The sequence below is a fragment of the Tachysurus vachellii genome, chromosome 8 (genome assembly GCF_030014155.1).
Source record: "Tachysurus vachellii isolate PV-2020 chromosome 8, HZAU_Pvac_v1, whole genome shotgun sequence".
Taxonomy (NCBI): Eukaryota; Metazoa; Chordata; class Actinopteri; order Siluriformes; family Bagridae; genus Tachysurus; species Tachysurus vachellii.
The window spans coordinates 7,780,628-7,806,423 of record NC_083467.1 but is presented as its reverse complement, the minus strand read 5'-3'; the positions used below and the strand labels follow the sequence as shown (position 1 = coordinate 7,806,423).

General features: G+C 35.5%; 1 protein-coding gene across 1 annotated transcript; it reads right to left on the bottom strand.

The window, feature by feature from the left end:
* Window positions 1–4,044: 4,044 nt before the first annotated feature.
* On the bottom strand, window positions 4,045–25,668 carry LOC132849978 (MORC family CW-type zinc finger protein 3-like). Its single transcript, XM_060876029.1, has 16 exons — window positions 25,544–25,668; window positions 24,670–24,742; window positions 22,891–23,023; window positions 22,477–22,700; window positions 20,670–20,820; window positions 20,212–20,359; window positions 19,360–19,488; window positions 19,120–19,239; window positions 18,006–18,103; window positions 17,807–17,899; window positions 16,587–16,682; window positions 16,237–16,483; window positions 16,016–16,080; window positions 4,720–4,794; window positions 4,584–4,623; window positions 4,045–4,178 (listed from the first exon to the last, which is right to left on the bottom strand). Exons 1-16 carry the CDS (start codon window positions 25,580–25,582, stop codon window positions 4,074–4,076), a joined length of 1,836 nt encoding a protein of 611 aa, XP_060732012.1. The 5' UTR covers window positions 25,583–25,668; the 3' UTR covers window positions 4,045–4,073.
* Window positions 25,669–25,796: the final 128 nt, after the last annotated feature.

Genomic DNA, 25,796 nt, shown 5'->3' with positions numbered 1-25,796 from the left:
ATGATAAGGCAAGAAGTACCCGCCCCTTTCTGCTCATTGGCTACACGTTTGTTTTGATTTTTGTTTTGATTTTTAGTTTGTCGTTCTGACTCAGTTTTCTGAAGCATACCTTCAGGGGTGGTTCTAGAGGCGGGGCCACAGGGGCCCTGGCCCCTGCTAAAATCTGATTGGCCCCTGATTGGCCCCCGTTCCATGAATCGTCGATGAGAAGAGCAACCGGAGAATATTTCACAATGATCACAGATGCAATTCTACCCCCAAACAATTCGCGGCACTAGCGGCAGTAATGTGTCGATGCAACTTGGGAGAAGCATTGAATCCCGACTGGCCAGGTCATTAGATTTGGATGATTTTGTCAGGTGTTTCAGCTCCAAGCATAGCAATTGGAGAATTCTTCTTTTTTGAGGTGTATGTGTGTATGGGTGTGTGTATGTGTGAATGAGCAAGTGACAGAAATTGAGTGAGAGAAAGATAAAGATAAAGAGATGTTTAAGCTGGGAGGTGCAAGTTGTTGCTCCTACAGTATGTTAATGTTGGTTTGCATGTTCAATATTGTTTATCTCATCAAAAAAGGGCTTAAATTGCAATTTGTTTTTCTGACAATATGTGAAAAAGATGAGAAATATGAAACAAATGTTTAGGTAAATATATCCACACTGTAAATTGTATTGTATTTGGAAACAGTGTTATGGTAACATACGTACATGTTAAAATACCTCTTTGTTTGTTCTGAATTTGCTGTGCTGCACTTTACCTTTATTAGAGTGTACTGTATGAGATGTTTAAGCTGGGAGGTATAAATATATCCACACTGTAAATTGTATTGTATTTGATTAATTAATCGCTGTGCTGTACTTTAGTGTGTGTGTGTCATGGTTGAAGCGCCTGCCTCGTCCTCCGATCGCCACCAGAGGGAACCTTCTCCTGAGTATTAGTAGTTATCGGACTACATTTCCCATAATCCGCTTACCGGGACTGATTACACCGCTACCTGCTTCCAATCACCCATTTCCTACTTAAGCTGATTTGTCATGGCTATCAGTCTGAGTGTTTCCTGTTCTGTGATTTTCCCGCTTTGTTACTTTGTTTTGTATTCCTGTCTTCCGATTGTTTGCCGCCTGTCTTGACCCGCTGCCTGTTATCTTGACCACCATTACTGCCTTCTCTAAATTGATGTGTTTGCCGACATTGACCCTTGCCTGTTGTACCGCGAGAGTTGTAATAAAGTTAATGGATCCTCAGACGCTTCATTACTGTGTGTGTTGCATTGTGTCCTTTATGCACAGTATAAATAAATGAAAAAAATCATTAAGAAATTTACTGGCTCATAATTTTTTATTAGAGCGTTTGAAAAAGGAATGACTGCCGAAATGTATTTGCACCGTGCTGAATAAATTATTGTGTGTGCTTGAATGTAATTTTTCACGTCCCCCACAAAATGGTTTGTCACAAGTGCTGAAATACAGGATACAATGTGAAAAAAATACTGTACTGGTTCAGTATTTATGTATCGTGTCATATATATATTCATTTACAGAGCTTGCGTTTGAAAAAATGCCAACAATCTGCACTCACATATTATTGCTCTTTATTTTTGATATTTGTAAATCAGAGCCTTAACATTTCAGGACATCAATGTATTTTTACTATATGTAAAAAGTCCCATTTGCTGTTCTAATAAGCTCAATTCTTGTGGAAGGCTTTACACTAGATCTTAGTGTGGGGTTGTGGGTATTTGTGATCATTCATCTAAAGGGCAATAGCTGCTGATCTTGGTTGTGGAGTTCTGTGGTGCAAGATGTAAACCATGTTAAATGAAACTGTAATGCTGCAGCATACTAAGACATTCTTGACAAATCATTGCGTTTAACTTTGAGGCAACAGTTTGGGGAAGAACCACATATGTGTTTGGGGACACTCGGGTGTCTACATAGTTTTTCTCACAGTGTAATTTTCTTGTAGTACAAACAGCAAAAGGTAGAATAGATGGCAAAATATGCTTTGTACAGACTACCATCCAAATACAATGAGATCTAAAGTTGAAAAGAAGCAACATTATTTGCACACAAAGTAAATGATTTTCACAGAACACATTAATATTTTCAGTCCTTCATAAATACCAGGTGTTAGGCCCATTAAATCTAGATTTAATTTTAACTCCATTATCACCAACAATGGCAATTTCCCACGTTATCTGTTTAAAATCCGGACTGTAAACTTGTTGTACACTTTGACAGTACACTTTGTTTTGCCAGACAATGTCACATGTTAATCCTAACAGAACATGTCGAGTATGAGTATACAAACCTCCAGGTCATGTGCAAGGGAACTGTTATACCCATGAAACAATGTGTTCCTTTTTAATCGCACTTCACACTTGTACAATATAGAAAAGGAAAAAAAATATATTGTCTTAGATTGTATGACTGATCCATCTCAGCTTTAAAACCATCATAGGAAGAGTAGATTTACATTTTTCTTGTACATATTCTACTATAATATTGTGACATTGAGCTTAGCAGGCTTTTATGAATGGAGATGAGGTGTATAATTGTATATAATTAATGGAACTCAGCTTTCTGCCACAGTGCAAGAAACACAGGGTAAAAAAGGGGGCTTAATGTATATAATGTTTTGCATGATACAAGCAAGATAACTGCACAGCAAACTATATAAACAAGTTGTCTTTATTTGTATACAATTTTGGAACAGCACTGAATGATGACAGCAGTAATTTAGGCATAGAAAGGGACATGTATTGTGGAAATTGAAAAAGGGAAAAAGGGAAAAAGGAAAAAATAAAAGTCTAAAAGATTTCTAAAACATGTTCTAAACAGTCATAATTTTTCTTACTTATATAATACATGTAAAATTGAAAATGTGCTTTAAATATTAAGATATTTTTAAGTTTAACATAATGGAAACAGTAAAAACTAATAAAATATTACGGCCATTGCTTCAGTGCAATGATGTTCAGCTGTGCTGTGCTGAAAATCATTGCACAAGTGTTTTCTAATTTCAGAGGGGTTTTCTAATGACTAATTCTTCTAAAATAAATTAAGACACAGAGGTAATGATTGCTTAAATAATATTTCATTAAAAATCTGTCTAGTTGAACAAGGCTAATTGTAAAACAAGGCTAATTGTAAATGATTTCAAATTTTTCAAGAAATAGTGTATGTTTAACTCATTATCTGTATTTTTCTTGTTTGCATATTACTAGAATAGAGATCTTACCTGCATAACTGTGTGTTATTGTTTTCTTGTCCACTTCCTCTTCTGTCCTCATTCTCATGCATCTGTATCCCAAATTGCAAATCTATTCCTCTTCTTAGGTTGGAGGCTTCTGTTGATGTTGTTGCACTTTCTTCTGTGGAGGAAATTTGAAAATCTGTCTGGACACTTTGATCTTCTGCACTTAACTTCACCTTTTTATTTTCTCTCTTTATGTCCTCTAAATCCTTCTGCAGGCTCTCACAGCAGGTTGACAGCGTGCACTTGTTAGCTTCTAGAACGTCCACCTGAGGATTTTGTACAAAGAAGGAAGGCCAGGAAGATAATTGTAATAATTTGTGAAACAAACCGACTTTGCATCAGAATTATTGCATTGTTTTTAATGAGTTAAGTAATGATTTAAGTTCCATTTTAAATGTTAACATTTACAAATGTGACTCTAGTTTCTAGCCATCATACACTCACCTTTCCCATAAGCTCTTTTTCTGCCTTTTCTTGCTCCATTAGCTTTTGTTGGAGCTGCTTTATTTCCTCCATGGCCTTCAGATACAGCACTTTGTAGTTCAATTGGTCCTCAGAACTGGTCTGTGTTATGTGATTGATTTGTTTCTGTTGCACTGCGCTGTGATCATCACTATTGTCCATTGGTGCTATTTCACTTTCTGCTTCATTAGCATCATTACCAGAGTTGCACATGCCAGGTGAGGCCGTGGATGTTAACGCACTATCTGGTATGCTGTCCACAGAACCTTTTCTTCTAACTTTCTTTATCTCCATCGCCTCTTGACTCTGGCCTAGCGTTCTCTTCGTCCTGAAATAAAGGTGCTCAGAAGATCATGTCAATGTGAAGGTGCATGAGACAGACGGAGGGACAGAATGATGACAGTACCTTGTAGGAGTAATAATAAGAGGAGGGTCCTGAATGTGAACTGAAGGTCTGAAGCCTAAAAAAGTTAAAACATAGGTTGCAGAAAACAAACTGGTAAATAATAAATGCTTTGAAATAGATAAAATAAGTCCTTATTTGCACATGTCAGAGAAGAAGAAAATTGGGGTGGAGCTGTGTGTTGTTTGGCAGGATTGAATGGGTTTAAAAGATCTCTGTTGGATCAAAACTCAGGTGGATGAAGGCAAAGGCAGACTGAACAATGTGTTTGTTTATACAAGCAGTTTCAACACTGTAACACTGTAATTATGAAGATTTGTTTTAATGCATTATAACTGTGCACATTACAAATGACAAGTAATTTCATTTAGCTATGTACATTACTATCTTGACATGTGTTCAAGTCATACCATATTATAGATCTATATGACAAGCTCTATATTATGCTTAACAGCATGATCACCTGTTGCCTGTTTTTCTCCTCCTGCCACTGATTTCTCTCACTGTTTGAAAGTACACACAGATTATATATAACATCAAAAGAAATACTATATATGTTAGAAGAAATAATTTTGCAAATAACATTACTCAGTACTCACTACTCTCTGTAGAGTGTCCCGCATCTAGGCGGTTCTTCATCAGCATTCTCCGGCTCCTCTTCGACTGTACAACTCCTGAGAATATCAGATACTTTCATGAGCAAGTACGCATAAAGAGAGAGAGAGAGAGAGAGAGAGAGAGAGAGAGAGACAGAGAAAGGCACACACACACACCTGAATTTTTCATCAGGGTTCATGTGGCAGAACCACTTTTTAGGCAGTTTTTTAGTATCAACACCATCTGGAATTTTTCGCCACTTCAAACAATCATCACACTGAACCCAGGTTTGATCTGGCTGCTTCCTGTAAAGTAAACAAAAATACACAACCTGTTCAACCAATCATAAACTAAGCACAACATGCAAATGTGGCTGAATTGTTTGGCTATGTCAGATAGGGAATTCAACTCATGAACCTGTAAAAGGTAACTTCTAATATGCAGGATTGAAGACAGCTTCTTATGCATGTTTCATATGTGCATGCAGAAATAGTAATCCCATTTCCAACCACTCCTGCAGTTATTTCTGTTTGCAGGCATCCCCTGAAATTTTATTATTATCTACCGTAGATATTTCCTCAAAATGTACAAATGGACCCAGACCAGGATGAAATAGGTACTGGACATCAATTCTGCCTTTAATACATGATATCTGTTTATGTAGTGGGTATATTCTACTGTACAAATCTTAGATACCTGACCTGTGTCTATTTAAAACATTGTAATGGAGATGTACTGTATTCCATAAGTGACTGGTCTCTCTCTCCCATTAAACCCCCGCACAATGTTTTATTGGGTTCAGTGTGTCCTGAAGCACGCTGAACCTTTAGATTATTTCTTCAAATTGATTTGCACTTTACTATCAGTATTTATATTCTATTATAGCATTTTTTTTTAAATATCAGAACCACTGGAATCTTTGTGACTCAATATGTCAAGGTGCAAAATCAGAAATAGATGATGCATGCATTTTCTTCAGCAAAGCAATTCCTGTGTGTGTGTGTGTGTGTGTGTGTGTGTGTGTGTGTGTGTGTGTGTGTGTGTGTGTGTCTGTGCTTTTAAACTTACGCAATATTTTCAATTGGTTCTTTGCAGTTCAGGTTTTTCCTATGTCTAAAACGAACTTCCTTCCAGTACTCCTCCAGTTTATAACCTACATTCAGCATGAGTCTCCTGTACAGGCACAAAATAGCATTCTTTATCAACATTCTTAACTGCACTACTGTACATAAAGTATACTTAACCCAATTATATACTTATACAAAATGATCCAAAACATAATGACCGCTCACAGATGAAGCAAATATTCTTGATTATCTCTTAACAAGATAAGAGATATCTCTTATCTCTTAAGGTACAGTATATCATACATTAGGTGTCCTAAAGTAAGCAAAAAACAGTTCTAGTTGGTGGTGTTTGATGGAGGGAAAATAGGCAGGAATGCAGGCCAAATCATTAATTCCAGATGATTAGGTCTGTACAGCTTTGAAATAGCAAAATGAAGAGTGCTTCTGGTCAACAGTGCTGAATCCCAAATGAGTGTGGTATTCAGACAGTTCCTCGAACCAGCACTAGTGTTTTGGGCTTCCAAGGCTCATCAAAATGCAATAAAGGCTCCCTTAATGATTTTCCCATCAGATCAACTGTCATAAAAGTACCAGAAAATGTAATGCTGGTCATTGAAGGAATGTGCTATATCACCTGCTGGGTTATGTGGCTTAGTTGCTACAGACTAGTCATGGTGCCCATGGTAACCCCATTAAAAGCATCATGGACATGTATATATCAGCATATATCAGACCTTGAAGAAATGGAAGACAGCTGGTCTAATAAGTCTCATTTTGTTTTACATCATGTCTATGGCCCAGAGATACACTATGGGAAGAAGACATGCTGCTGGAGAGAGAGTGATTCTCTGGGCAATGTTCTGCTAAACCTTTTGTGAATTTGATAATTCTGACACTGGTCCTCACTATTGGCCAATGTTAAATGTGTTATTTAAAATTTAATTGAATTGAACTTACAATGCTTATAGAATCTGCTGGTCATACTGGTGCCAGTTAACACAAGGCACTTTTAGAGGTCTTACAGAGCCTATGATTTTTTGGGAGCTGTAGAGTACATGCCTTCTATAGTCTATGCCTTGTGGGAGTTGTTTTAGTGATACACAGAGAACAAACAGCATATAAAACAGGAGGATAAAATGTTTTGGCTTGTTGATGTATTCTGTAGAGTACTACATTAAACTACATTGAGTAGATGAATAACACTTGTTATATCTGGAAATGTTAGTCAAACGCATGTGTACTCGTCTGTATCGTCAAAGTCCTGCTTGTTGTGAGTTGGTTTAAGGTGGTTACACTCTATAACCCCAATAACTCCCACTCCTGTGCTGTTAGCCTAGCAACAGAACACAATCATCAGGAAAAAATGCAAAACCCAAGAAATAAATCTGACTACATCAACTATACATCTATTATCTATCTATATCTATATCTATTTTCTTACATGATAAAGATTTGTAATTATAAGGGGCATATTGGAGTACATATCCTTATCAAAATTATTTGTAATCTCTAGTATATTATCTTGTAGTATGTCTAAATAGCTGACAGCACTTTTTAACAAACAAATGGCTCCCAATTAATTTTTAAATATCCAGATTAGTTCACAATTGTGGATGTAATTGTCCTAACATCAATGCCCTACCTTTGATGAAAAAAAGCAAACAAAAATTTATATGGATTCTTTATGGATATGTCATGTTATGGATGCTGATGTGGTATTATTATATTCATTGTGCTGTCATGGTCACACAGTGGGTCGCATTGCAATTTTACAGCTGTTTCAATCCAGAGCTTGGGTTATATCTATATCTATATCTATCTATCTATCTATCTATCTATCTATCTATCTATAAATATATATATATATATATATATATATATATATATATATATATATATATATATATATATATATAAACCCAAGCTCTGGATTGAAACAGCTGTAAAATTGCAATGCGACCCACTGTGTGACCATGACAGCACAATGAATATAATAATATTTATATAAAAACTCATTATTTTGTGCCCATATGGATAACAAAGACTATTATAAACATTTGAAATTTGTCTCCATTATGAGGAGGGGTTAGGTGCTAATTAACCATCACACCAAAACTTTAAACCCCACCAACACTATCCAGGCTCCTGACAAACCCCAAATGCACCATATACATTAGAATATTGTTATATTATTTATTGATTAATTACAATTGAAATACAAAAATCTGAATATAGACTGAGACCGCACAGTGTAACATGAATATTCTACATAGATCACATATACATTGACATCTGGTCAATATTGGTAAATTTACACATACACGCTGTCAATATGTACTAAAAAATAAAATCCTATTTCAGATTTAAGTATCTATCTATCTATCTATCTATCTATCTATCCATCCATCCATCCATCCATCCATCCATCCATCCATCCATCCACCCACCCACCCATCCATCCATCCATCCATCCATCCATCCATCCATCCATCCTCTCCCAGTTCTCCCTTGCCCTGGATTATGGAATGTGGCTTTGGAGATTTGCCCATTAAGCAACAAGTGAGCTTGTTGAGGGAGAAGGCATTGGGTGCAATCAGTGTTCCAATTCAAAGTGTTCCAAAGGGTGTTCAGGGCTCTGTTTAGGCCATTTAAGATTGTGTACTCTAACCCTTGCAAACCAAATGTTTATAGATTTGTGAACTGTCATGCTAGGAACATGTTTTTGCCCCATCGTTTCAGTGAAGAGAAATCTTAAACTGAACTGAACTGTACTGAGCACAATACACTCACACACACACACACACACACACACACACACACACACACACACACACACACACACACACTTTTGTCCTGCACTGTTTGCACCAGGCTGCACAGATGCACTTTATGTGGCTAGGACTACTTACTATGTCTTTAACTCTGACTTTGTTTTATGGTACAGCAACAGCTGTATATGGTTGAAATGATGATAAAAGCTTCTAGTCTTCTCACACTCTTTTTCTATGTCTTTGTTTGCCTTTTTTCTCTTTTTTTGGTAAATTCATTCAGATTTAAATAAAAGGCATACAGCTTATTATGAATGAAGATAAAATGTATACAAACTATTTGATCCTCACCCTGCGCTGACAGGCGACACGCTCATAGGCTTTGATGAGTCGGTTTTTGTTGTACATCATGATGCCATAATGCTCCTTGGTCTTTGCATTGTAGCCAAAGGTGATTGTTATTTTTTCTTTCTAAGACAAAAGCTTAAGGATCACGGCATTAAACATTTCTTGAACCATTAATTCTAATTAATAATTTATAGGTTTATTTTTTTAATATTTGCATCAGGATACGTGATTTCTAGGTTTGTATGTGTTCTTTAAGACTTTTGCTAGACTTTTAGTGACAAACTGAGTTTCCACCTTCTGTCCTTGGATGATAATCTGCATTCTTGGCTTCAGGTACAGGATACTGCTGTATGCCTGGCTCAAGAGAAAAAGACAACTACTGACTACTTAAGCAGTGGTTAAAAGATTTTAAAATCTCAGAAAATCTGTCTGCTGACAAAGCTGGCTGCCACATCTGCATCCACCACAGACCCAGGACATTTATGTAGACTGAATATCACAAATGGTTTTCTTTGTGCAATTAGAAACACTGTGGTTTTCCCCCACCCCCTTTTTGTTGATTATCTCTTAATTTGATTTCCTATTTTTTCTATTGAGAGGAACTGATGTTTTTGAATCAGTCATTTCAAAGTTCTCACCCGCAGTGAATATTCACTCTCAGGAACTGACATGCATGTCTGATTTTGTTGTTTTTTTGGCTCGCTGGTGTTCTCGTACACATCAATCGGGATCCGGATGTCGTAGGGGTCCTTCATGAAATCAAATTCTAATTCTCCTGAAGTTGTTCTGCAGACGAAAAGTTAAAAAAATAATTTGTACAAGCAAAACATTTCCAGTATTTGTTATGAACCATTGTTCTGTTGCACCTATAATTAAATCTATTTAAATTAAACCACCTAAATATAGAACAGACCTCTAAATTAAATGTGATACAAATGTCATTTAAACAGTGTACTTATTTAAAACAACATTATTTAACTCTGTGCATGTTCACCTGCGTAAGTTCCAGATGATGATTCTGGTTCCACTTGCGTGGACACTTAACCCCTCGATAACACTGAACTCAGAGAGTAGTTCTTCCTTTGTGTTAAAGAGTGAATATTTCAGGATATGTTGAAGACAGTCTGCATGCTCTGGATGAGCACTGAGTGAGCCACAATGTTAAGGAACAAACTGTACAGAAGACTTTTCAAATTTTCAGAAAAGATTTGTTTACCTTTCTGTCACATTACTCACTTTTATTACAACACAAATTTTGTGATGGTTGTTTAACAAATCAGGGGTATTATGGCTGTTTAAGTGGATATATAGTTTAAGTAAAGTATTTCTGCACATGCAATATAGAACATTCAGTATTTACACTGGCCGGTGCTGCTTTTGTGTGTTGTCTTTTGTGTATTGTCTTTTGTGTAATGCCAAAACACTGTTGTATTGTTTGTTTGCACTATGTTTTGTCCTGCACTGTCCTTTTGTCTTTTTTCTTGCACTGTTTGCACCAGGTTGCACAGATGCACTTTATGTGTCTAGGACTAACCTACGTCCTTAGCTGTCATTGTTCTATGTAACACCATGGTCTTGGAGAAACATTGTCTCATTTCACGGTGTACTGCAACAGCTATATAGTTTTGAAATGACAATAATAGCTTCTTGACTTGACTTGATATATATATATATATATATATATATATATATATATATATATATATATATATATATATATATATATCTGTTCTATGCAAGTCAAGTCAAGAAGCTTTTATTGTTATTTCAACCATATATAGCTGTTGCAGTACATAGTGAAATGAGACAACGTTTCTCCAGGATCAAGGTGCTACATAAAACAAAGACAGGGCTAGGACTTAAGTTAGTCCTAGCCACATAAAGTGCAACTGTGCAATCTGGTGCAAACAGTGCAGGACAAGACAGACAAGACAGTGCAGGACAAGACAAACAAGACAGACAAGACAGTGCAGGACAAAAGACAGTGCAGACAAAAAGTTACAATACACAAAATACAAAAAAGACAATACACAAAAGACAGTATACTGACCGACCAGTGTAAATACTGTATGAAAATACTGTATGTTCAGACAATATTGCTTGCAGTAATATTAGAATGAACACAGTTTCTTAGCAGCAGGTCCCTGAGATTGTATAAGAGTGTATAAGATTGTGCAAAAACAGCAACAACTGAAATATTGTACAGTATGTGCCAAATGACTGAAATGTTATACAGAGTGTGCAAAGAGCATGTAAACAGTTTGTAAACATTAAGCATGTAAACAGTCTGATGAATGTAAGCATGTAAACAGTTTGATGAATGTAAGCAGCATGTAAACAAGTTGATGGATGTATATTAGAAGTGTGTGTATTTGGTGTAAGTCAGTGCAGTCCATACAGATGAAGTGCGTACTGTTGATGATGTGAATACTGTTATAGGACAGTGTGGACCCTGTTGCAGAGTGAGACATGCCTTGGGGCATGCACATGACCACCAATATGTGGAGTGGCTATAATTGGGGTAGGCACAGCTATGAAGCAGTATCAGCAATGAAATCTTCTATGTTTGAGGATGCAGACAGTGTAGCAGTATACATTTATGTGTGTTTTCTTCCTTTCATCTCCTGCTGTTCTAAAAATAATTTAGAAGTGTCAAGTTAAGTGCTTCATCTAGCCATCTATTTCTCTGTTGCTAGGTAAAGGATATCAGTCTGGCCAGTTTTGGTGAACATGACAATAGGCACTATGATATTCTGTGCTCCTATCGCTTCGAGGTATGTTTGTGATAGAAAACCCACACACATGGAGTTGGCTTTCTTTGAGAACACGATGGCATCCTTCCCCAAGCGCATGGAGCCAGACTTAAAGCCGTTACCATAAAGACCAACTGGAACATGGCCTTTTACTGTCTGCTTATCACTGAAGCCAAAACTGAGAGAGAGAGAGAGAGAGAGAGAGAGAGAGAGAGAGAGAGAGAGAGAGAGAGAAGAAAGAAAAATACTGATGCTTATGCTATTTCTGCTCTGAAAAATAATGCAGTCTTCATAAATGCAGCCCTACCTGAGCATTTTGTGCATTTTGTCATAGTCCATGCCTTTTCCATTATCCATAAAGATGAGGCAGTCCTCTTGGTCTTTGACTGCTGTTTTATTTATCCACAGTTGTTTAGCATTGGCATCTGGGTCATAAGCATTGTCTGTGCATAGAGAAATATTTTATTGACTCAGCCTATCTGCTAAACTGCTTTTGACCTCACCTATATTGCCCTGGATGGCCACCAAATTCATCCATAATTTCTCTCCATAATGTGGCCTTTTTTAGTCCTGTGACTCCACTGGATATGCTGCTAAATAATTTTTTCTTTTTTTGCCTGTTTGTACGCCAATTGACATAGCTTTTTGACTTCAATTTACATTTGCCTGTAAAATGTGTTCTCTTAATGAGTATACATTCTTAGTCAGCTCTGAAAAGCACAATATAAACCTTGAAAAATAAATGTCCATTAATTAATAGTAGTAATAACCACATTGTTTTGGTTATAGTAGTAACAGATCTGTACTCAGATCTGTATCTCAGGAACACTGTCATGTCAAATATACTATGGAACAGATGGTATATTAGGACACTATAGCTGGACACTAGAGGACTCTAGAGCTGCAGGTTAGATAAAATGGGGAGAATTTTAATTTTGTACAGGGTATTTTAACTTATTTTAACTAGAACGGGATAGAACGGGATGGACAGACAACAAACCTTTTTTCACTCAGTATGGAAGATAATCAGGTTCTGTAATCAGTTGGATAAGGGAAAGATGAAAGAATAGAATGAGCAGTTTTGACTCACCAATTAGTTCTGCTATAGCACTGAATGGCCAGGTGTGGCTAGTGGAGTTTGTGTGCAGGAACTGTGGACTAACCTTGAGGAGAAAAACAATATGATATTCAAGCACCATGACATATGACAATGCTATAAAGATGAATAATTAATTAATATTTTAATGCTTGATTATCACTTTTGCTTGGAGCTCCATTTAACCTGCCATGAAAGAGCACTTAAAAGCACATATGGAAATCATAACCTTCTTTTTTCAAGATTTTATTTATGTTTTTTGCAAAATCACACAATGTTTTGAGAAGAAAATATAGACTTGTATTACAGGTAATTTTCTTCTAAAGGAGAAAAATCTGCTCAATTGTACTTTTTAAAGCAAACTTTGTATCTCATACATGTTGTCACACACTATGCACTAAAACACAAACAAAAAAAACCAAAACAAAACAAACAAAAAAAATACCTTTTTAGTTTTAGTTTAAAATGGACTACTGCGTAGTTAAATTGCACAGATATATTGTAAACATATTGTTTCTAGACATTTAAAGCCCAACACACAACTACTACTGAGTTTTTTCAGACTGTGGACAGTAATGATGAAATGAAAACTGAAAGGTATCAGGTTTTAAGTCACACAATTCAACTTAAAGCATAAAATAAAAACAGAATTAAATAAAATTATTTATTCTTAATTAACTCAATAAATCTAAGGACACTGCTGAAATCCTCACATCTTAAATTACATGTGCAGGGCTGTGAAGTAACTATCTATAGCCATAAAATTACAAATGTGACTTTATTTTTATTTGAATTTTTCTGATCTGTCTTGTCTATTGTTACAGTATTCAAAAAGAAGTTGGTTACTTTTTTATCTAATTATAGTCTGTGAGTACACTGTAAAACATGTTTGCCCCATTAAGGTATGTGAAATTATTGTTTATCTTTAACTCCAATTATCATGACAGGTTTTAAATATTGAACTCAAGATTATAAATGTTCAAAAATTAAAACAAAGTAATCCGTAGTCTTGACTACTTTTGAGTTAAAACAAAAGTTTGTTGAGTTTACATGAATTTTTAAATGTCTTACTGTATTGTCTACTTACCAAGCATAAAGGTATTCTTGGATGTGTTGGTGTTGCCATCTTTATGTAAATCTGTGGTCTATAGTTCTGAAGAAAGCTTCGTAGAAAGGAGTAGGAGGCTTTTCTGTTTTGAAATACAGGACAGCTTGACTTTTATACTGCTTTGGTGAAACTCCTCCCCTTATGACTTGCTACAGAACATGGATGCTAATTCCACATTCACTGAATGTATATATATATTCATTTCATATATATAAATATGAAATTTGAAATGACTTTTGTTTTATTGTTTGGTTGTTTTTTCCTCATTATTTTTAAATGCTATTTTTATTGTGATTAGTCTAATTGGAATTTTTTTTTTTACAATTACTTTTATTATTTTGTTATTTGTTTATTTTTATGCTCTGGACAGTCAAAAACAAGCATTTCACTCCATGTCATATTGTGTATGACCAATAAAATTCAATTTGATTTGAAAATCTGGATTAAATATTTTAGATTATAAAAATAAATAAAAATAGCATTTATCTAGGTACAGGAATAGACAACAAAATATTTGAGAGACTTGAAAAGAAATAAAGCATATTCACTTTATGTGAGGTTGAAACCATTTGGCTGGAACCCTCCTAAAGTAAAAGTAAGTGAAAGAAAACTTGTTCCAGAGGTTGTAATACTTTGTTTAGTCCTATACGTTTCAGTACTCTTAAGGCAGGTACACTGTACATGCTATAGACAGCAGGCATATACCAAGTTACTTTCAAATGTTTAACAAATGGCATCACACAGATTGGATTTCAGCACAATTATCACAAGCTCACATTTGTTACTAAAATGGATGAATTCTACCCTCAGTGTTCTATTTAAAAAGTCAGACTGTACTCTGTTGAGCAAAACCACTTCACATATTACCAGCTTCATCTTGATCCTAACATACAAAAAAAAACCTTCACATGCATAGAATACGTTATGTGTTTTATTGCATTTCAAACACAGATACACAGAAACAAAGATAGCAAAGAAATACAAAGAAAGCAAAACAAAAAATCAACAACTAAATTAGTAATAAATTACCTATTTTGAGTGAGAAATGGTTTATTGATATTTGAATGATCTAAAACACAAAAAGTCTCAGTTATATGTTATATGTTCTCCTTTATCTTGTAATATACAATATTGTAGGTTTATAAATAATCTACAACCTGCCTACTAGCTGCTCAACATTATTTATTTGTGTATATTATCATGTAGTTTAGTAAATCAGGCCAACGATATAGTTTCCATGTTTTACACATTTTTGGCCTAGCATTGAAGTATGATATTGTTTATTTTAGGCACAGAATTTAGAAAATGGAAATAGAAAAAATGTAAGATTTTAAGCCTACACATGAGCTGAATATGTTACCCTTTAAAAACACATGGGTTTACACATGTTTATATAATGATATAAAAGCAATTACAAAAAGTACAAAATTACAAAAACTTAAAAGCAAAGGGAACTGAGGCAGTAGCTGCCTAAATATTTTCTTTTTCAATTTTATTCTAAAAATACACTGGAAACAATAAAAAGTTAATGTCTTTTTTCAAAAACATTTAAACAGAACAAGAGTCAGGCATATGAAAAATCTTTGTGTTAATGGTTATGTTAAAGGTTAGTATAAAGATTAATAGAATACAAAATTCAAGATTAATATTAGATACATTGAAATGTGTATGTATTTATCCCCAATGAGCAAGTCTGAGGTGACTCAGTCAGCAGTGGCAAGGAATAACTCCCTAGAATGGAAGGAAGAGACTTGAGAGGAACCAGACTCAAAGGGGAACCCCTCCTCATGTGGGTTTTTATGTAAAGGCTACCTCTGTGGGGGAGATCTTATTTATAACTTGAGTAAGAATTTCATCAACAGCTTCACCATCGTAGTCCAACTGCTGAAGATTTACTTCAGGGACAAAGCTGAACAGGAGAGATGCCACACTTTGTCTGAGTTCTCTTAACCTGAGGCTTCAAAGAAGAAAAACTCAATATGAGTTATCATACTGCAGTGCAGGAACAGACTATGGCTTCCTGGTCAGCTACCATACACTATATTATGTTGTTGTATAAACTGCACAATACTATATAAACTATATTATTATATCATCATATAAAAATATAATACAGATTTTATTAGTATTGTGTTGATCTGCATAATGGAGATCTTACCGGCCTTTCTTCAGGCTCTCACAGCAGCTTGCCAAAGCGGACTTCTCATCTTCTAGACTGTTAACCTATGTAAGAATTTTGTACAAAAAAAGAAACGGACAAGATTTAATTGCAATAACGGCATGAAACAAACTCACTGAACTATTACTGCAATCTATTATGTTTTAATTTGTTTACATATGTTGCATTTGTCCTTTTTGTTCTATGTCTTGATCTCTTACCTTAACTTGGAGCTGATTTATCTCCTGCTTGGCCTGAAGAAGCTGAACTTCAAAGTTCTGTTGGTGTTCAGAGCTGGCTTGTGTTTTAATGTTTTTTCTTCCTACTATTTTATCACTGCTATCATGGCTAAACATGGCAGATGAGGCTGTGGATGTTGATGTCCCTGGTATGTTGTTGTCAAAATCGATTTGCTTGGATTTTTTCTTCTCTGTTTTATCTTGACACTGGACCAGGGTTCTCTTCTTTCTAAAGGTGAAAATAACTCATTCAGGTATTAATTATATATCATTAATGCCAGATAATTGTGAAATGAAAGGATTTATTACAAATGAAAGGATTTGTTACTCACTGCAGTTTGTGTGTTTTCAGGCATCCAAGTTGTTCCTCATCAGAAACCTCAGGCAAGAGCCTGGGGCAAATTGCCTGAGCTGCATCTGTGCAACTTCTGAGAAAAACAAATTAATTACAGACATGTAAATTCTCAGAGACTGGGACAATTTCCTGCCCGAGTATTAGGGGACACTGGCGGTTATATTGCTGTTCATTGTGAAGGTCATGTGATCATGTCTCTTATGTCTTTACCTGTTCTTGATTTCCTCCTAATGTGGTTTGATATTTACTGTATACCCTTCCTCTTGTGTCAAGTCATCGCTCATAACCTGCTCACCATGCCTGCTGTTGTGTACTGTCATGTTCGAGTTTTGTTTCTATGTAATGTGTAATTATGATCATGTTCTTGTTCTAGTTATGCTATTAAATTTCCAAGTGCTCGCATTTTGATTTATTGTATGTTTTTCTCAATTCATGTTGTATTTTGTCACGTCTTCATATAATAAACCAAGGATTGCTTTCATCCTGTGAATGAGTCTGGTTGACTACAGTATGTTCTCTGATACCGTGACATAAATACAGTAAACACAAAGGAACTAGTTCATTGGCAGCCATGCATGCCTAGAGAATAAATTGAGTGCCATGCATCTACCCAGTTGTTTCATCTGTGCATATGATGTTGTGTCTATGGACAGGAAAATATTATGTTTAATGATGTATTATGGCAAACTTATATGGTTTTCCTGTTTTTGAGGCTTACGATTGTCTTACGTACATCTTATTGCCCTCATTAGGAAAAAGATCCTTCTGTCATCCACCATGTGTTTTCTATGTTTGTCCAGGCCTTTTGGTGTTCCTGAACTCACTAGTTTATTGCCTATTTTAAGAAAGAACCAAATAGTTTGCCCACAATTCACCTTTTGCTATTTATCTGATGGATTGTTTTGATATTTTAGCATAATTGCTTAATTCACTGGCAGTGCCAGCTCATTAGACTTCATATTGATAGTTAACGACAGATTCCATATGCAAATTTGGAATAAAACACATCTGGCCCTGGAACAGGTGAGTAGCAACTCAGTTGCCAGTGAGTAGCAAGGTGAGTATTTCTGATCCAAAAAATGTGAGGAAGCAACATACAAAATGTGATGTAATTCCTTAAACTTCCAACCAATTTGGACGTACATATCAGTGATAATTATTGGAACTGTTGAAAAGAGAGGGCATTTTAAAACTTACTCAGTATTATCAACAGGCGTAAATTCTTGATGGCTATAAGTGAAGGTCTTCCAGTATTGCTCAAGCTTAATATTTAGATTCTTCATGGTGTTCCTGCACAAACACAATATAGCATATTTACCTACATCAGTGTTAAAAAAAACCTTTCTAAAATAGCATGTGATACTCATATTGTATACTATACTGTACTCAAACACACCTGTACTCTTGAGTATCATCAAAGTCCTGCTTATTGTGAGTTGGTATGAGGTGATTACACTCTATAACCCCGATAACTCCTTGTCCGGTGTGGTTGCCCTGGTAACAGAACATAAACATTGTAAATATCATGAATAAAAGAATTATTTTGTTTACTTTATAAAATGACTCCTGGAATCCATGTAATCTTTTGCATGCTGAAAGCCCTTGAAATACACTGATGGCTTTTAAAATTGAATCCATTGAAAGCTGAAGTAAGTATTAATGATTATCAATGGCAATGTTCAAGAAATAATGCCCCCTGCTAAGCTGCAAAAATAGTTCAGGAATGGTTTGAGGACATAACAAGGAGTTTAAAGGATTTAAAGAATCTGCTTCTTGGGGCCAGATACCACAACATATCTTCTGAGGCCGTGATGTGTCAATGCATTTATGGATAGCACAAGGGGGACCTACACATTATTAGGCAGGTTGTTTTAAATGTATGGCTGCTCAGTGTAAATAGTTTTGCATATTGGGCCATGTGCATTTAATTGTTTACTTAGGAAATGTTAACAATTGCTAAACATATCTTTTTAAAATAGTTTACTTGCTTTCACTAAATAAATCAACAAATACATAAGTTATGCCAGGGGTGCTCAAACTTTTGCTTTACAACTGTATGTAGCTCTGTATTTACTGTCATCTAAATAATAATTCTTTTCTAATTTAAAACAACAATTTTCATTACAAATTATTTTTTTGACAACAACTCAAATGAAAAGTAGAATTTTGTTTATTTGTATTTGGACTGTCACCTATTTTTGCTTTAATGACAGTGTTGTTTTAATGAAAGAGCTTTAATGAAAGAGCTCTGCTACCTCCATCTCTGCCTCATGCCTCACTCACTGCTACAGTCTCGTACCTCGACGTACTGTCTTGTAGATCTTTCCTTTGATTCTTGCAATCCACAATTTTAAATAAATAAATAAATACTGTAAATGTTTAATATGGTCAGACTTTGGACCCCAGTGTAGTTCTTTATATTATCATTCCATCTCTGTTAATCTGTTTATTCTAGATTTGTTTGAAGAGATATAAAGCACAAAGCATTAAACAAACTGGATGATTCTCACCTTCTGCTGGCAGGCGACACGCACGTAGGCTTTAATGAGCCGGTTTTTGTTGTACATCATCAATCCATAGTTCTCCCTGCTGTTTTTGTTGTAGCCAAATGTGATTGTTATTGCCTTTTTCTGACACAAACAATTAAGTATCATGACCTTTAAAATATTTGAATCATTTAATAACTTTTTCTAGTGCATCATTAGTTATATGTTTACATTCTGGTGCTTTAATATTTGGTAGAAGGATACAAGACATTCAGGTTTGTATGTGTCCGTACGAGCCTTTGCTAGAGTTGTTGTGATAGGCTGAGCGTCCACCTTTTGCCCTTGAAGGATAATCTCCATTTTTGGACTCAGATACAGGATACTACAGTATGCCTGGATCAAGAGAAACACAAACATTAAACTGATTGGACTTTACATTTATCAGTGGTTAAACTTCATCTTGAAACTGCACCTGCAGATAATAGTTGCTGAAAAAACTAATTTTAAATCTTTTAGCACATTCTCACTCACCTGCATATCGAATGTTGCATTTTGCGATATACCGTGTATATAAAAGGTGTTCACACACCTGTTAAAATGTAATGTAGAAACAAAATGCAGTTGAAAACAGAATATAAATGTTTAAGAGAAATAAAATGATTACCAGATTGCATAAGTCAAGTCAAGAAGTCAAGAAACTTTTATTGTCATTTCAACCATATATAGCTAATTAAGTACAAAATGAAACGTGTACTACTGTGTACTAGACTCTTTACTGTGCTTCTGTTACTCTTTTTGACATTTTGTATATTCTATGTGCATTTGGTCATTGTTTCCCTGCTGACAATCTGGTTTAGAATTCAGATTTCTCATTTCACTTTGATATTGATTTTCCTTCATTGTTTTTCTGATGTTGAACCTCAGTTTAATAACAATTTGCCTTATGTTTTGGATTGTAAATAAAAAACTCACACTTAAATCCATGTGTCCAGCCAGATATATTATTTCTAATATATTATCTGAAACCCTGTTTTCTAAAATGACCCCTTTCACATGAAATGACAAGTAAACTCAGTCAAGTCAACATTCATATAATAATTGCTGATTAATTCTCACCCGCAGTGAATAAACACTCTCAGGTACAGAAGCGTTACCCTGTGCCTGTCGCTTGTTTGGCTCCCGGAAGTTCTTGTACACATCATCAAGGATCCGGATGTCTTTGGGGTCTTTCAAGAAATCAAATTCTAATTCTCCTGAAGATTTTCTGCAGTAGAATAACTGGAGGTTAAAACCAGGTAAGAAATGATGGTGTAATTTCATACAACTAATAATATTGTTCGTAGTCTTCAGCAGTTAGGTAGTAAATAAGGTAGTAATAGTAAATTTAGAGCAGGGTAGTAAATTTCAAGTGACATGTCACATTCATATCATATCATCTATATTACAATATTTCAATATTAATCATTTATATTTATATTAAACTTCTCTCTTACAGTAAAATGTAATTCCAGTATCCACATCCTTGACCTCACAGAGTTCTCATATAAATATATATTTAGGCAAATAAAACTCACCTGCGTAGGTTCCAGATTATGATGCAGGTTCCACTTAGTTTTGCAAGACTTTCAATGACTTTGAACTGAGAAAACAGTTCTTCCTCAGTGTTAAACAAAGAATGTGCCAGGATATCTCGAAGACTCTCTGCATGCTCTGGTGCAGCACTGAGTGAGCAGTGAGGTTAAGGAGCAAAGAACACAAAGGTCCATTTATACATTCAGAAAGTATTTATTTACCTTTCTAACTCTGTCCTTTTAAACTCCCATCCTATTGGCAGGCCCAGCATTTTCAGCACATTTCTCACTCACATAACTACATTAATTTATATTAATTTTACTATATACAGTGAGGTAAAATAAGTATTGAACACGTCATCATTTTTCTCAGTAAATATATTTCTAAAGGTGCTGTTGACATTAAAGTTTCACCAGATGTCGGTAAAAACCCAAGTAGTCCGTACAAAAAAAAAAAAAGTTCAGAAATTAAGTCATATGTAATAAAATGGTATGACATTGAAAAAGCATTGAACACATCAAGAAAGGGAGGTGCAAAATGCATGGAAAGCCAAGACAAAAGCTGAAATCTTTCAGTAACTAGAAGGCAATCCTGCCCATTTGTCAGTGGAAATTAATATCAGCTGGTTCAATCCCAACTGATGGCCTATGAAAAAATCTCTCACTACCAAGGTGTCACACAAGAAACATCTCATGATGGGTAAAAGCAAAGAGCTCTTTCAACCTTATTGTTCCAAAATATTTTGATGGCATTGGTTACAGAAGGTTTTATAAACTTTTGAATGTTCCAGTAAACACTGTTGGTGCCATAATCCAGAAGTGGAAAAAACATCATTTCACCATGAACTGGCCACGACCAGGTGCTCATCTCAAGATTTCTGACAGAGGAGTGAAAAGAATTATCAGAAGAGTTTCCCAACAGCCAAGGACCACTTGTTGAGATCTTCAGAAAGACCTGGCATTATCAGGTACAGTTGTTTTTTAAAAAAAAACCCAATAGATAATGCACTCAACTGCCATGGCCTGTATGCATGCTTACCATGCAAGACACCATTGCTGAAAAAAAGCATGTTAAGGCTTGTTTAAGGTTTGCTGCACAACATTTAGACAAGCCTGTGAAATACTGGGAGAATATAGTCTGGTCAGGTGAGACCGAAATTTAACTCTTTGGATGCCATAATACACTCCATATTTGGAGAACAAACAGCACTGCACATAACCATAAAAACACCATACCAACAGTGAAGTTTGGAAGTGGGAACATATGGAACTGGCAAACGGAACCCTAAAGATACAGTATGAAGACTGTGTGAAGGAATGGACCAAAATCACACCTGAGCAATGCATGTGACTAGTTTCTCCATACAGGATGCATCTTGAAGCTGTCATTACCATCAAAGGCTTTTGTACAAAGTATTAAACAAATTTCAGTAAGCATGTTCAGTACTTTTTTCCTGTGTCATTCCATTTTATTACACATCACTTAATTTCCAAACATATTTGTTTTGTGTTCATGTCAACAGCACCTTTTAGAAATATATTTTTCTGAGAAAAATGGTGAATTGGTGTTTATTTCACCCACTGAACATGGAATAATCCACAGTAGTTACTGCAAAAAATGTATTATTATAAATGTACTAAACTGAAGAACTTAGCACTTAGGTGGTTAGCTATTCATTGATTTTTTTTTAAGTAGTTAATTTCTTGCAGTGAAAAAGGCTCCTGTAAAACAAATTTTATATTCAATATTTCTGTACACCATTCCTATAAAATTGATCCATCTATCACTCTGTTACTAGGTAAAGGATATCTGTCTGTCCAGTGTATGTGAACGAGACAATAGGAACTTGGACAACCTGTGCTCCTGTCCTCTCGAGGTAAGTCTGTGACAGCAGACCCACACACATGGTGTTGGCTTTCTTTGAGAAAACAATGGCATCCTTTCCCAAGCGCATGGAGCCGGACTTAAAACCGTTACCGTAAAGACCAACTGGAACATGTTTTTTTAACTGCTGCTTATCACTGAAGCCAAAACTGAGAGAGAGAGAGAGAGAGAGAGAGAGAGAGAGAGAGAGAGAGAGAGAGAGAGAGAGAGAGAGCTCTGTTAGTAAAATGAGGAATTGAATACTGTTTACACAGTTAGTTTAGACTCAAAATTAAATAAATTAAAAATGTGAAATATATATTTGCCATCTGACAAACAATCACAAGCTTCCTGACACACCTGAGCATTTTGTGCATCTTGTCATAGTCCATGCCATTTCCATTATCCAAAAAGATGAGGCAGTCCTGGTGTTTGAACACACTTTTTGTAATCCAAAGCTGTTTTGCATTGACATCTGGGTCATAAGCATTGTCTGCAAATAGGAGGAAATTAAAATATTATCTAATGTTAATTACATTTTTAGACAGCTTTAAAACTTAAGGTAATTCTTTATTCTGTTCAGGACAATATTTTGATGTGGGACTAAGATTACACCCTGGAACAAATGTCAGTCTACTCCATGGCATCTAATACACTTGCACTCAGGATAATGATGCTGTGAGGTGGTAGACTATTTTAGGTAGTAAGCTTTATAGTAATTTGTGTCTTTTAAGACAGATCTACAGTAGACAAATGTAGTTAATGCTTTAACTAAAAACAAGCTTACATTTTCAGAATACAAAGCTTGATAGAGGGAAGGATTATCTCACTTTCCCATTTTTAGAAGGTCAGGGTTAAATATAAGTTTTATGTGCTATGCACAGGAGGGTGCAAGTGCAGGTTTGCTTGGAGTTTTTTTTAGCAGACTAATCCTAAACGTAATCTCAAAAAGGTAAACATGCACATGTCAGGCAATCAATAAGGAGCTGTTCAAAGGGTCAGCAAAATCAATAACCATGAGTCAGGCAAGGATGAAACAAAATGGTCCCATTCCCTGCCCACTTTCTCTCCATCCCCACAAGTGTATGTTAGCTTTGAGTTTATTTTTAAATCAAACAAATCTAAAACATCTCTAAAAGTAAAAAAAGGTACTGGTCAATTGATCAACTTTTAAAAAGCAGGCAAGATGACACTTGAGTTTAAATACCTCAGGAAAAGGTAAGACTTTAGACATCATTCGAAGAAAACCAGTGACTCAGCTGTTTAAACATTTAGGTGGAGTTTATTTACCACCTATAAAACAGAACAGAGTCTGAAGGCATTCCTTGTACCCTGAGAGATGGTGGAAACAGCCGAGCAGTGGTAAAAATTAGAGGAAGCATGTTGAAATGTGGGGTGTAATAAGTGCTTTGAGGTAAGTGGGTAAAGGTCAATTTTTTGCTTTTAGGCAATCATCATTGTTTAATTTCAGATGTAGTCAGTTACACGAAGCCACTAGAGGGAGTGTAGCAATGGGTTGGTGTGGGAAAAAGTCATGCAGCTGAATTTAGGATTAGTTGCAGATTAAATGGCTCTCAGAGGCATACTTACAGGCAGAAAGTTGTCTGAACAAGCACAGTACCTTAGTGGCCAGTGTAGATAGAAATGGACAAATCTTTCTGATATTTTTGGGGATCAATATGAGAGGAAATGTTGATTGTTGAAATGTTGATTGTCCATGTTAATCCCAAGGTTGCATGCAGTGACTAAAGGTGAGATCAGTGAGTTAATCAGAAAGATTCAAAGATCTTTTCATGATGTTGAATTGATTGGGATGAACAGCAATTAGGTTTTGCTGAGTTTAAGTTTAAGCTTATGAGCTGCAATCAATTATGAGGTGTCTGCAGACATGCTGAGATCATGTCCATGATCCAGTGGACAGGTAGTATAATTGCATGACAAGATTACTTGCAGGATCTATTCTGTTGCTAGCTTAGTAAAATGTGCAAGTGAAATAGAAGGGGAAAACTACAGTATAGGATTTGGGGTAGAAGTGATGGTCTTGCATATTTAGCAGTAAGAAAGGTTGGTGCACGAGAAGCTGGGGGTAAGTAGAAAAGAAAAGATGTTGTCAAGATTATGAAAGTAATTTTGACTCACCAATCAATTCTGCTACTGCACTGAAGGGCCAGGTGTGGCTAGTAGAGTTTGTGTGCAGATACTGTGGACATACCTTTAGGAGGAAAAGAATATAATAATAAAGTACCTTAACCTCATCAACTTTTGAAGATTTATTTCATTTATATATGGCTCTATATCTTTTGCAAATTCTCAGTGTTTTGAGTAGAACATACAAGCTAAATGAAAAAAGTTTAATAAAATGATAATAAAAGCATGTTGCTTCTCATTTTTTCTTATGAATCTCACCCACTTCCTGTTTTGTAGGAGAGTTGATCACAGATTAAAGAATGGCAGGTTGGAAGAGTTCTTTAAGATTCTAAAAACTTGTCTGTTCAAGTTTTAGGATTCTGAATTATAGCCTGATCCTGAATTGTAGCCAAGAGTTGAGCATAAATGTATTAAGGGATCTGTTTCTTTTCGAAAATTGGGATGGTGTTTTTTGTGCATATTGGGCATGATGTTGCTCAGCACACAGTAAAATACATATGAATTGTATTGAAACAGTTACCCAAAAACACTTGTATGCCCTCTTCTGCAAACTTTTGTAACTGACAGGACAACACTTTACAGTTTTAGGTATCAGTAGCAACAGTTAAGTGTAAGCTTAAGAAAATGGATTTGTTGGTTGGCTTTAAAAGCTTAAAAAGAACAGGCCCATTCCTGCATAAAACAATCATACTGTCTGGGGATAGTAAGGAAGAAATAAAAGTGAAAGTTATCGAGGCATATGGTAGTTTCTGAGAAACTACACTGTAACTAGATATACATACTAGGTATGCAGCAGTTAAAGTTCTAACCATACAAAGTAACCTGTGACTATACAATTTTATTCAAATTTATTCAAAATACTTACCGAGCTTACAGGTATTCCTCTCTTTGAATATGTTGCCATCTTTGTTTAAAACTGCAGTTCCAAAATGAGCTTCTTAGAAAGGTGTAGGAGACTCTTCTATTTTGAAATACAGGAACAACTACATTACTACTACTCACTTTGTGGAAACTCCACCCCTTCTGACTCATCAGGGAGAATGGATACTAATTCAACATTTAGAGATTTGGTTATTTTTGTGCTATTCAGGAATTTTTAGGCATGTACACTGTACATG

Bases quoted from the DNA above. Each gene is read 5' to 3' on its own strand.
- LOC132849978 (XM_060876029.1), bottom strand. From the start codon at position 25,582: ATGGCAACATATTCAAAGAGAGGAATACCTGTAAGCTCG. The intron at 20,360-20,669 runs GTGAGTTTTATT...ATTCTACTGCAG, and splicing joins ATAATCTGGAACCTACGCAG to AAAATCTTCAGGAGAATTAG. The intron at 18,104-19,119 runs GTGAGAATCATC...TTCTGTTACCAG, and splicing joins GTGTCGCCTGCCAGCAGAAG to GGCAACCACACCGGACAAGG.